We start from the raw sequence: 14,306 nt of genomic DNA, 5'->3' as shown, positions 1-14,306 counted from the left end.
ACAAAGTAGATGATTAAATTTGGCTGTGACGGATACTTTCACAGCCAACCAGCTCTATCAGCAGTCAGTGGAGCTCCTCTGCGTGTCAACAAGGAAAGGAGCCAAGTCAAGCCAAAGGTTATAGCTATAGAGAAACTTGCATTTCCCTTCCAACTGGTTCATTTACTGCATGCATCACTTGCATTTCATTATACCCAGACAGACACTCCATTTAAACAGTACGAGCATCCACCACATCTGATTGCAACACTCACAGCAATTCAGATGCTTTAGAGAGTTTCAGTGAAAGGCAACATTCAGTATCAGGCATTCATTCATTCACTCTTGGATGGTTGTCTATTGAAATGTAAAATGGCTGATATACAACCAATTAAAATAAAATAAAAACACGTTGAAAACACCTTTACTAAAAATATAGCCTTCTACTTCAAGCCTGCTAAATTGGTGTTATACGTTATTCTGGATGTGAACAAACGCTGCTTGTCCGCTAGACTGTAAAACCATGATTCAGACCCGTTCATGTACTTTTCCACAGCATATATGAACTAAATCTGTCTGAGACTGAGAGGTTTGGTTTGGATCACTCCCCAATGCTGGCCTCCTTTCTTAGCCCTGTACCGTCCTGGCATGTGGACTTAATCAATGCCCTTGGATATTTCTCTGGTTTACAGGCTGAGAGGAGAGAGGGGAGAGATGGTCATACTCTTAGCATGGGGTAGAGTAGGGATAAAGACTCCTCTGTTTTCTGTTTTCTACTTACTAAATGTACCCAATGAAAACGGGTCAGAAGCTACTGCCGTTCCTGAGGAGAGCACTAAATAAGGTAGGGGCTAATTTAATCAGCTGATAATGTTATGTAATTGGAAATATAATAATGATGGGGAGCATTAATTATTATAAATCGATTATTAATAAAGAATCAATCGTTCTCGATTTTGCTTTCGATTATTTGGGTTGAATGCTGTAACAACACAGAATAAAACAATTAATAAAAGTACCATGATGGTAGTGACTGTCCATTACTGCTTATCACTTATTAACCATAATATATTTACATTACTTTAATAACATATTTCAGTTATTGTGTATATTTCGTTTGTTTTATTTTATGATTGTATTATTTAATTCCAAGTCATCATCTCATCTCTTTAGAGCTGCTGGATATGCTGTCTGACAAAATCACTAATTTGTATCTCTTCAGAGTAAATAAGGCATACTGTTATGACTGAACACGAACTATAAATCACTTAGATCAATGTTTTTCAGGTAGCGATACCCTGTCAAGCATCAGCTGCTCTCTAAATCCCCTCACAATCGCGCATTCTTCTGCCGTTTATATTTTTTGCAGGCACAAAAGAAAGATAGACAGGACAAGTAGATGCGCAGTGGATTGTGGTCATTGGAGTTAATTAATTTGATTTACGCTCTGAAATATGTAGGATATTAGCATGTTGGAAACTACAACTCCCTACTACATCACACAGTTCAGGCTGGATCTGACTTATCTATCGAGAAACTGCAATTTGTGCATTGACCTCACAGAAAAAACGAACGAAATGGAATTCAAATAATTTAACCAACATTTCGGTTAATTGCTCAGCACTAGTTATAACTGCAATGTACAGTATTGAAGTTTATAAGACCTCAATCATTGTACCGAGGAAATCTTTCCAATAATTGTGTTATGGTAATATAATTTAAATGCAAATAATATTGAATCTATTTAAAGCACAAGGTTGAATTATTTAGTGACATAAGCACATAGCAAATAGGCTGTATATATCCACCAATATTTGAAATAACAGACGAATGCAATATTTATGTCCAGTATCAATATTGTTGCAAATTGAAAAATGTTATAGAGGATGTCCAACTTATGCTAGGATCAAATTCTACAATCAACAACGTCATAACACTTTGTGAATCAGGGTCCTACTTAAAGTGCCTTCAGAAAGTTTTCACCTCCCTTGACTTTTTCTACATTTAGTTGAGTTACAGCCTGACTTTAACATTTATACAATTTGGATTTTCTTTTGGTCAGTAGCCTACACACAATGCCCTATAATGTCAAAGTGGACTTCTATATTTTTTATTTGACAAATTAATACAATATTTAAAGTTGAACTGACTTGAGTCAAACACTATTCAACCTTTTTGTTATGGCAAGCCTAAATAAGTTCAGGAGTAAAAATGTGCTTAACAAGTCACCTAATAAGTTGCATGGACTCACTCTGTGTACAATAATAGTGTTAAGCATGATTTTTGAATGATTACCTCATCTATGAAACCCACACATACAATTATCTGTAAGCTCCCTCAGTTGAGCAGTGAATTTGAAACACAGATTCACCCACAAAGACCTGGGAGGTTTTGGTGGATAAAATTAAAAATTAAAAAATAGATATTGAATATTCATTTGAGCATGGTGAAGTTATTAATTGCACTTTAAATTGTGTATCAATACACCCAGTCACTAAAAAGATACAGGTGTCCTTCCTAACTTAGGAAACGACCCAGGGACTTCAGTTACAGGGTTTAATGGCTGTATAGGAGAAAACTGAGGATGGATCAACTAACCTAATTGACAGTGTGGCACTAATTGACACTAATTGACAGTGTGACACTGACACTAATTGACAGTGGGAAAAGAAGAAAGCTTGTACAGAAGAAAATATTCCAAAACACGCATCCTGTTTGCAACAACACACTAAAGTAATACTGCAAAGAAATTTGGTAAAGCAATTCATTTTTGTCCTGAATACAAAGTGTTATGTTTGGGGAAAATCCAATACAACATGTTACTGTGTACCACTCTCCATATTTTCAAGCATAGTGGTGGCTAATAAGTTACAAACAATGCAAATAAACTAACAAATGTGCACCCAGAGGGGGAAATAAACTCTGGACCACCTTTGTTCCACACAGAGACGCATACAAAGCTCTCCCACCCCCCATTTGGCAAATCTGACCATAATTCTATCCTCCTGATTTCTGCTTACAAGCAAAAATTAAAGCAGGAAGCACCAGGGACTAGATCAATAAAAAAGTAGTCAGATGAAGCAGATGCTAAGCTACAGGACTGTTTTGCGAGCACAGACTGTAATATGTTCCGGGATTCCTCTGATGGTATTGAGGAGTACACCACATCAGTCTTTGTCTTCATCAATAAGGGCATTGATGACGTCGTCCCCACAGTGCCTGTACGTACATACCCCAACCAGAAGCCATGGATTACAGGCAACATCCGCACCGAGATAAAGGCTAGAGCTTCCGCTTTCAACGAGCGTGACTCTAACCTGGAAGCTTATAAGAAATCCTGCTATGCCTTCGAACGAACCATCAAACAGGCAAAGCGTCAATACAATCATACTACACTGGCTCTGATGCTCGCCAGATGTGGCAGGGCTTGCAAACCATTACTGACTACAAAGGGAAGCACAGCCCAGAGCTGCCTAGTGACACGAGCCTACCAGACAAGCTAAACTACTTCTATGCTCGCTTCGAGGCAAATAACACTGAAACATGCATGAGAACACCAGCTGTTCCGGAAGACTGTGTGATCACGCTCTCCGCAGACAATGTGAGTAAGACCTTTAAACAGGTCAACATTCACAAGGCCGCAGGGCCAGATGAATTACCAGGACATGTACTGCGAGCATGTGCTGACCACCTGGCAAGTGTCTTCACTGACATTTTCAAACACTCCCTGTCCGAGTCTGTAATACCAACATGTTTTAAGCAGACCACCACAGTGCCTGTGCCCAAGAACACTGAGGTAACCTGCCTAAATGACTACCGACCCGTAGCACTCATGTCTGTAGCCATGAAGTGCTTTAAAATGCTGGTCATGGCTCACATCAACACCATTATCGTAGAAACCCTAGACCCACTCTAATTTGCATACCACCCCAAGAGATCCACAGATGATGCAATCACTGTCCTTTCCCACCTGGACAAAAGGAACACCCATGTGAGAATGTAATTCATTGACTACAGCTCAGCATTCAACACCCTCAAATGCCCTCAAAGTTCATCAATAAGCTAAGGACCCTGGGACTAAACACCTCCCTCTGCAACTGGAAGGGTAGGGTAGGTAACAACACATCCGCCACGTTGATCCTCAATACAGGGGTCCCTCAGTGGTGTGTGCTCAGTCTTCTCCTGTACTCTCTGTTCACTCATGACTCATAACGGCCAGGAACGACTCAAACACCATCATTAAGTTTGCCGATGACAGAACAGTGGTAGGCCTAATCACAGACAACAATGAGACAGCCTATAGGGAGGAGGTCAGAGATCTGGCCGTGTGGTGCCAGGACAACAACCTCTCCCTCAACATGATTGTGGAGATTGTGGACTACAGGAAAAAGAGGACTGAGCACGCCCCTATTCTCATCGACGGGGCTGCAGTGGAGCAGTTTGAGAGCTTCAAGTTCCTTGGTGTCCACATAACCAACAAACTAACATGGTCCAAGCACACCAAGACAGTCGTGAAGAGGGCACGACAAGACCTATTCCCCCTCAGAAGACTGAAAATATTTGGCATGGGTCCTCAGATCCTCAAAAGATTCTACAGCTGCACCACCGAGAGCATTATGATTTTTCAACGCTGATACCGATTATTGGAGGACCAAATAAAGCAGATACCGATTAATCGGCCGATTTTTATGTATATATATTTGTAATAATGACATTTACAACAATACTGAATGAACAATGAACACTTATTTTTAGACTTAATATAATACATCAATAAAATCAATTGAGTCTCAAATAAATAATGAAACATGTTTAATTTGATATAAATAATGCAAAAACAAAGTGTTGGAGAAGAAAGTAAAACTGCAATATGTGCCATGTAAAAAAGCTAACGCTTAAGTTCCTTGCTCAGAACATGAGAAAATATGAAAGCTGGTGGTTCCTTTTAACATGAGTCTTCAATATTCCCAGGTAAGAAGTTTTAGGTTGTAATTATTATAGGACTATTTCTCTCTATACCATTTGTATTTCATATACCTTTGACTATTGGATGTTCTAATAGGTACTTTAGTATTGCCAGCCTAATCTTGGGAGTTGATAGGCTTGAAGTCATAAACAGCGCAATGCTTGAAGCATTGCAAAAAGCTGCTGGAAAACGCAGTAAAGTGCTGTTTGAATGAATGCTTACAACCCTGCTGCTGCCTACCACCGCTCAGTCAGACTGCTCTATCAAATCATAGACTTAATTATAATATAATAACACACATAAATACAAGCCTTAGGTCATTAATATGGACAAATCCGGAAACTATCATTTCGAAAACAAAACATTTATTATTTCAGTGAAATACGGAACCGTTCCGTATTTTATCTAACGGGTGGCATCCATAAGTCTAAATATTGCTGTTACATTGCACAACATTCAATGTTATGTCATAATTACGTAAAATTCTGGCAAATTAGTTTGCAAAGAGCCAGGCAGCCCAAACTGTTGCATATACCCTGACTCTGCGTGCAATGAACTCAAGAGAAGTGACACAATTTCCCTAGTTTAATATTGTCTGCATTAATTTCTTTTACCTAAATATGCAGGTTTAAAAAATACATACTTCTGTGTATTGATTTTAAGAAATGTTTATGGTTAGGTACATTTGTGCAACGATTGTGCTTTTTTCGCAAATACACTTTTGTTAAATCATCCCCCGTTTGGCAAAGTTGGCTGTCTTTGTTAGGAAGAAATGGTCTTCACACAGTTCGCAACGAGCCAGGCGGCCCAAACTGCTGCATATACCCTGACTCTGTTGCACAGAACGCAAGAGAAGTGACACAATTTCCCTAGTTAAAATAAATTAATATTAGCAGGCAATATTAACTAAATATGCAGATTTAAAAATATATACTTGTGTAATGATTTTAAGATAGGCGTTGATGTTTATGGTTAGGTACACATGAGTGCAAAGACAGTGCTTTTTCGCGAATGCGCTTGTTAAATCACCCGTTTGGCGAAGTAGGCTGTGATTCAATGATAAATTAACAGGCACCTCATCGATTATATGCAACGCAGGACAAGCTAGATAAACTAGTAATATCATCAACCATGTGTAGTTAACTAGTGAATATGTTAAGAACGATTGTTTTTAATAAGATAAGTTTAAGTACCTTACCTTGGCTCCTTAACAGGTAGTCAGCCTGCGACGCAGTCTCCTCGTGGAGTGCAATGTAATCGTGTCACGCCCTGACCTTAGTGTTCTTTGTTTTCTTTATTATTTTGGTTAGGACAGGGTGTGACATGGGTGATGTATGTGTTTTGTCTTGTCTAGGGGGTTTGTATGTTTATGGGGGTGTATCCAATCTAAGTTTTTTGGTAAGTCTATGGTTGCCTAGATTGGTTCTCAATTAGAGGCAGGTGTCTATCGTTGTCTCTGATTGGGAACCATATTTAGGCAGCCATATTCTTTGGGTATTTTGTGGGTGATTGTTTCCTGTGTCAGGCCACACGGGACTGTTTCGGTTCTGTTTCACTTTGTTATTTTGTATTTGTGTCATGTTCAGTCTTTTCTATTAAAACATGGACACTTACCACGCTGCGTATTGGTCCGATCCTTGCTACACCTCTTCAGACGAAGAGGAGGAAATACATTACAAATCGGCCCTGATCGGTGTCCAAAAATGCAGATTACCGATTGTTATGAAAACTTGAAATCAGCTCTAATTAATCGGCCATTCCGATTAATCGGTTGACCTCTAATCCTAACTGGTTGCATCACTGCCTGGTATGGCAACTGCTCGGCCTCTGACCGCAAGGCACTACAGAGGGTAGTGCGAACGGCCCAGTACATCACTGGGGCCAAGCCTCCTGCCATCCAGAAACTCTATACTAGGTGGTGTCAGAGGAAGGCCCTAAAAATTGTCAGACTCCAGCCACCCTAGTCATAGACTGTTCTCACTGCTACCGCACGGCAAGTGGTACCGGAGCACCAAGTCTAGGTCGGAGAGGCGTCTAAACAGCTTCTACCCCCAAGCCATAAGACTCCTTAACTTCTAAGTAAATGGCTTCCCAGACTATTTGCATTGCACCTCCCCCCCCCCCCCTAACATCGCTGCTACTCTCTGTTGTTATCATCTATGCATAGTCACTTTAATAACTCTAACTACGTGTACAGTTGAAGTCGGAAGTTTACATACACCTTAGCCAAATACATTTAAACTCAGTTTTTCACAATTCCTGACATTTAATCCTAGTAAAAATTCCCTGTCTTAGATCAGTTAGGATCACCACTTTATTTTAAGAATGTGAAATGTCAGAATAATAGTAGAGAGAATTATTTATTTCAGCTTTTATTTCTTTCATCACATTCCCAGTGGGTCAGAAGTTTACATACACTCAATTAGTATTTGGTAGCATTGCCTTTAAATTGTTTAACTTGGGTCATACGTTTTGGGTAGCCTTCCACAAGCTTCCCACAATAAGTTGGGTGAATTTTGGCTGATTCCTCCTGACAGAGCTGGTGTAACTGAGTCAGGTTGTAGGTCTCCTTGCTCGCACACGCTTTTTCAGTTCTGCCCACATATTTTCTATAGGATTGAGGTCAGGGCTTTGTGATGGCCACTCCAATACTTTGACTTTGTTGTCCTTAAACCAATTCCCCACAACTTTGGAAGTATGCTTGTGGGCATTGTCCATTTGGAAGACCCATTTGCGACCAAGCTTTAACTTGATGTCTTGAGACGTTGCTTCAATATATCAACATACTTTTCTTTCCTCATGATGCCATCTATTTTGTGAAGTGCACCAGTCCCTCCTGCAGCAAAGCACCCCCACAACATGATGCTGCCATCCCCATGCTTCACGGTTGGGATGGTGTTCTTCGGCTTGCAAGCCTCCCCCTTTTTCCTCCAAACATAATTATGGTCATTATGGCCAAACAGTTCTATTTTTGTTTCATCAGACCAGAGGACATTTCTTTAAAAGGTATGATCTTTGTCCCCATGTGCAGTTGCAAACAGTAGTCTGTCTTTTTTATGGTGGTTTTGGAGCAGTGCCTTTTTCCTTGCTGAGCGGCCTTTCAGGTTATGTCGATATAGGACTTGTTTTACTGTGGATATAGATACTTTTGTACCTGTTTCCTCCAGCATCTTCACAAGGTCCTTTGCTGTTGTTCTGGGATAGTTTTGCACTTTTTTCAACACAGTACGTTCATCTCTAGGAGACAGAACGCGTCTCCTTCCTGAGCGGTATGTTGGCTGCATGGTCCCATGGTGTTTAAACTTGCGTACTATTGTTTGTACAGATGAACGTGGTACCTTCAGGCGTTTGTAAATTGCTCCCAAGGATGAACCAGACTTGTGGAGGTCTAAAATGTTTTTTTCTGAGGTCTTGGCTGATTTCTTTTGATTTTCCCATGATGTCAAGCAAAGAGGCACTGAGTTTGAAGGTGGGCCTTGAAATACATCCACAGGTACACCTCCAATGACTCAAATGATGTCAATTAGCCTATCAGAAGCATCTAAAGCCATGACATAATTTTCTGGAATTTTCAAAGCTGTTTAAATGCACAGTCAACTTAGTGTATGTAAACTTCTGACCCACTGGAATTGTGATACAGTGAATTATAAGTGAAATGATCTGTCTGTAAACAATTGTTGTAAAAATGACTTGTGTCATGCACAAAGTAGATGTCTATAGTTTGTTAACAAAACTATAGTTTCTTAACAAGACATTTGTGGAGTGAAAACGTTTTAATGACTCCAACCTAAGTGTATGTAAACTTCAGACTTCAACTGTACATATTACCTCAACTAACCAGCACATTGACTCTGTACCGGGTACCCCCCTGTATATAGTCTCACTATTGTTATTTTACTGCTGCTCTTTAATTACTTTTATTTCTTATTCTTATCTGTATTATTTTTAACTGCATTGTTGGTTAGAGACTCGTAAGTCAGCGCATGTGACTAATAAAATGTTATTTGATTTGATTCGACATGTTATGGGTATGTTTGTAATAGTTAAGAACTGGGGGGCATGGGGGTTTCAGGATAAAAAGAAACGGAATGGAGCTTAGCACAGGCAAAATCCTAGAGGAAAACCTGGTTCTGTCTGCTCAGTTAGTCCTTATCAGTTAACATTTTGAAGATTGGTAAATTAGTCAAATTAGTCTAGCCAGCTATATGAACTTTTAGTAATCATGGCTGAATTATGTGACCAGGGACCCTGACCTCCAGGGGGCCCCAATTGATTTTATTATTCACACTCACTCAGATATCATATCTCTTAAATGTAACTAAATGTAATGTAAAATGTCATCTATGTAATCCCAAAAACAAATTATTTATCATGAGAGGGTCATAAGTAATGCTGCCTACTCCAAGAAAGGTTGAAAGCTCACCTTTCTGATAAAAATAGTTATAAATTGCTGGAAGTGTAGTCACTTTTGAGGACACAAGCTCAAGTACACAAGTAAAAATATGATTCTTATTTTGTATGTATTTCCTATTCAACAAAACTGTATGAATAATGCTTGAAATATAGTATAATGAAATTATACAAATAATAACTATAAGATTTCACCTTCCTTATAACTGTAAAAAATACATATTTGTATGTCTAGTATTATATCAAATATGCGGGTCTCTCTTGATCAAAACGTCTGCCCCCACCGCTGTGAACGTCACACAAGAGAGCTTGGCTTCCTGAACTCGCCTTCCATCTTACTATTGTCTGTCTAGGACAAACAAAAAGTGTTTTTTTTTGTTTAAAATCTATTAATCTTTTTAGATTACTGTGATAAAGTTGGTTATAAACCGATCTCTGAATATGCTCGAGCGACGAAACCACTAACCTGTTGCGCTACGACGTCAGGATTTTAAGGCATGTGCTTTGTCAGCGGCTGTGATGTATGGTTTAGACAGGAGTTGATGGACAGTCGGAAGAGCGAATGAAATGGTAGAAGGGACATCCCGGCTTCAAGTGGTGTCAGATTTCACATCTTAAACGAAGATTATGGATATACTGACAAGACACATGTCTCGCTGTCCTAACAATGGAAGCCGTTGTCCACAAAGCGGCATAGTGTGCCGTCTAGATCCCGCCTATTCTTTCTTTGGATTGGTGGATACATCTAATTATTGTTATCGCTTTTGAAAATTCGATGAGGGTTGTTGACGTCAACTGCCTGTATTCAATGGAGACAGACGCTACACGATTGGCCTCATTAAATTAATATGCATAGCCATCTCGAGACAACAACCATATAAAGTGTTTTTTCTCAAACTTGCCGGGATGTCACGTGCCCTACTTATATCAGTACACTCGTAACAATTTAAGCATTAGGGAACAATTATTGGATTAAATAAACCTACCGTAGCAAATAAGCCATACATGTTTTGGTTGACCAAATTCAACACTCTCTCATTGACTTTCATATAAAAACTCGTGCTTGGTGGGCGAAACAACGAAAAAACGCCACCTACTGAAATGAGACATCTTTCCGCGGAGTTGGGCATCTATGTTCCTCTTCAATTCAATTCAAGGGGCTTTATTGACATGGGAAACATGTGTTAACATTGCCCAAGCAAGTGAGGTAGATAATATACAAAAGTGAAATAAACAATAAAAATTAACAGTAAACAATACACATTCAGAAGTTTCAAAACAATAAAGACATTACAAATGTCATATTATGTACATATACAGTGTTGTAACAATGTACAAATGGTTAAAGTACAGGGGAAAATAAATAAGCATACATTTGGATTGTATTTACAATGGTGTTTGTTCTTCACTGGTTGCCCTTTTCTTGTTTCAACAGGTCGCAAATATTGCTGCTGTGATGGCACACTGTGGTATTTCACCCAGTAGATATGGGAGTTTATCAAAATTGGGTTTGTTTTCGAATTCTTTGTGGATCTGTGTAATCAGAGGGAAATATGTGTCTCTAATATGTTCATACATTGGGCAGGAGGTTAGGAAGTGCAGCTCAGTTTCGAGTCATGTCTGCCTACGGCAGCCTTTCTCAATAGCAAGGCTATGCTCACTGAAACTGTACATAGTCAAAGCTTTCCTTAAGTTTGGGTCAGTCACAGTGGTCAGGTAATCTGCCACTGTGTACTCTCTGTTTAGGGCCAAATAGCATTCTAGTTTGCTCTGTTTTTTTTGTGTTAATTCTTTCCAATGTGTTTCCAAAGTCTTCCTCTCTGTCCTAAATCACACAGGCGGAAGAGATACACTAATGAGTTGCTATGAACCCGCGTTACCGCTCGATGCAAGCCTTTTCGATCTATGGTGTCCACAGATCAATTTTATAAACAAAAGTGTCGGTCGGAACCGGTACCAGAACCATGCAGGTCCTCTATGTGTGGGAATGTATATCTTTAACATGGCATAAGTCATGGCAAAGTGTGTACAATTGCAGGAAATTAGCTTTTAAACTGAAAACATTTCCCCACAGCTCAAAGCAAAATGTGTAGAATTGCAGGACATTGCAATAAAAAGTTCTGCAAAGCAAACATATTTGTTTGTGTTTTGTTAATAAATAAATAAATATTCTAACAGATTCCTCTGTACATATTGAAGGTTTTCATCTCGGTGCTGAGTTAATGTGTAGTGGCAAATTGTAGAACTAACATGTTGGCTGGGTACATATTTGTCTGTATTTGCTCTTCTCCAAATAGCATTTTAGATTTGTTTTATTTGATAGAAATGCAATAAATGAACTTCAACTTTCAAAAAATGTCCCTCCACCCCCTCTGAACCTCACTAGAACTCAGACCATGCCTATGGCTCTAACGGGAATATATTTTTTTGTGGGTTGGATTTGTAGTTAATGTTAAAACGTATTTATATATTAATGACTGGGGTGACCTTGGAGACATTCTAACCAATTATAAACATTATGTCATCCTATTTACAGCTTGATCAAAATGAAGGCACTACTCATTGCTGCTATTCTCTTGGTTGGACTGTTGGCAATGGGCAGCGAGGCCATTCCATCAAACCGCTGGTCCTGCTACAAGAAAGTCTTGAAGGGCAGGGACTGTCGCAATGTTGGCATCTCCAACGGAGTTGCGACCATGCGACCCATCGATTCCCTGCAGAACCATTTCTGGGAGGGGAACAAATGCGACATGGTGTGCTACTGTAACTTCAGTGAGCTCCTCTGCTGCCCAAGGTACAGAAATTCCATTCTCCTCCAGTAGGCGGCGCCCATGTTCAGCACACATATACAGTCTATGTTAATACAGTTCTGGAACAGTGGACGGCTCTGTGGTGCTGTTATGTGTACTGGAGGCCGAATAGAGGCCGGCAGGCAGTTAGGCGCCAATTATAGTTGGAAACGAATTGGATCCAGTCACAGGCTGCCCAGTGAACACTGCCTACATTGTGATTATCATAAGCAACCTATTAATACAGTCAGGCACGTGTGCCTGCTGCCGTGCAGTGAGCTGTGATGTGGAGTTGACTTTTGTTTCACTGGTCAGTTAAAAGGTAAATCGTGCTGTTTTTACATCATGGCCTTTGCTCATGTAATGCAAATACACTACGGCTAGGCCTATGCATTTTGGCTCTGTTTTTAGTCAGCTGTTGACTACAGACAATCGTTTTTCCTTTAAAGAGGCACTATATGCCTGGAAATCAAACAGATACAGGGAGCTTATCAGTTTGCAATCACAGTTTATCAGTTTATCAATTGAAAATAATGCCATTCTTGACTAGATGCTCCCTTCATTAACTAGGCCATTCTCTCCTGAATCACATGGTCCATCCACTAGAAAGTCATGGACAGTTTACCATAATCTTGGATTCCAGGCTAATAGGGCAAAATACTAAACACATGTTTATTTTTTATTTTTATTTTGTTCCAGGGATGTCTTCTTTGGACCCAAAATCTCCTTTATAATTCCATGCAAAACCATCTGAGCCATCAGTCGTTTGAATGGACAGTGAACACGGACGGTGCAATCTTCTGAATTGAAACAAGAGTAAAGAGTAAATGGGGCCAAGGGGGATGGGCCCATCCATTCCGGACTACAGAATGACATGCATTTCATTCTTCACTTGGAGACAGCTACAACAACGACAAGTTCAGAAAGGCTGTAGCTAAAACAAAAGCACAAGCTTTGAAGCTGGGAAAAAAAGAGGCCCATCTTTCACAATACTTGGGCCTACAAATAAAATGCATTATTTTCAGTCTCAAATACAGCACCCAGTATATTTATTATCTGTGAAGACAATTCAATAAATGCAGCCCGTGTCCCTCCTTTGCCAAGTCTACAGTTCAACACTTGTATATCTGACTTGGCAGACCCTTCATTTGGCATTTGCAATGATGTGACACTCCCCATTATCTACACCCAAACGTAAACAGATCTCACTATTTGGCAATAGTCGTAGTACAGTAATACCACGAGTGTGCACATCCAAAAAATATAATTCAATAGTTAATAGTATGCCATTCTTGAGAGACATGGCATTTTATATTCAAGGCTATTAAATGCCGTAAATGTCAGCAGGATCATAAAATGTGATGTTGTGATGAGCCTATGAAGCATGATTTTACATGGCTGAAACAAGTAGGCTGTACAACTGTATTGTAAATGTCTTTGCAAAAGGATTATAGTATTGTGTGTGTCACTAGGCCTAACTAACTGTAAGGCGCTCTGGATCAGAGCGTCTGCTAAATGCCTAAAATGTAAATGCAAAATGTGAATAACATAGCACTTACAGATCACCTAGACCGGTGAAGCTGTTTAAACAAGTTGTTCTACTGCTCCATGACATCTCCCTGTACTTATCCAATGATTTTATGTCAATTACAACATTGTATGTGAGAATATTAATAAACAGATCGGTTTGAGTGTTATTTTGCCTGCAGGCCTTACTTGTTGTATCATGAAACCACGTTAGGTTTCCTCATGTTTCCTTTGTGAGCTTGTTATGTTTCAGTTTGTTGTTGATAAAGTTGCTTTTGTCAGTCAGTTGCAAAACATCACTGATTCATATTGTCGTAATTAGAAGAGATTGCTCTACTGCTCTATGTAAACAAACTGAATTAAGGCTCTTGAGTGGGTAGGATGTTTTCACGGATTCACTGTTATTCTCCTATTCTGTACAGTCGATGATAATAGATTCCAGTAACTGTAGAATAGGCCCACAGTGAAGGATGTCAAATCGCACAAATGCATTTCATCATTATATGTATATGTATATATATATATATTTACCATTATTTAACTGGGCAAGTCAGTTAAGAACAAATTCTTATTTACAATGACGGTCTACACCGGCCAAACCCGGACAACGCTGGTCCTATTATGCCCCGCCCTAT

At 39.5% G+C, this 14,306-nt stretch overlaps 1 protein-coding gene across 1 annotated transcript; it reads left to right on the top strand.

Annotated features, from left to right (window-relative positions):
- The first annotated feature begins 687 nt into the window (after positions 1 to 687).
- Positions 688 to 13,830, top strand: LOC139374725 (scrapie-responsive protein 1-like). The gene is made up of 3 exons (XM_071115840.1): positions 688 to 823; positions 11,892 to 12,149; positions 12,844 to 13,830. Exons 2-3 carry the CDS (start codon positions 11,902 to 11,904, stop codon positions 12,896 to 12,898), a joined length of 303 nt encoding a protein of 100 aa, XP_070971941.1. The 5' UTR covers positions 688 to 823; positions 11,892 to 11,901; the 3' UTR covers positions 12,899 to 13,830.
- The last annotated feature ends 476 nt before the right edge of the window (positions 13,831 to 14,306 follow it).

Source organism: Oncorhynchus clarkii, chromosome 19 (assembly GCF_045791955.1).
Source record: "Oncorhynchus clarkii lewisi isolate Uvic-CL-2024 chromosome 19, UVic_Ocla_1.0, whole genome shotgun sequence".
Taxonomy (NCBI): Eukaryota; Metazoa; Chordata; class Actinopteri; order Salmoniformes; family Salmonidae; genus Oncorhynchus; species Oncorhynchus clarkii.
Note: the sequence above shows the minus strand (reverse complement) of the source record. Positions and strands in the feature narration are given on the sequence as shown.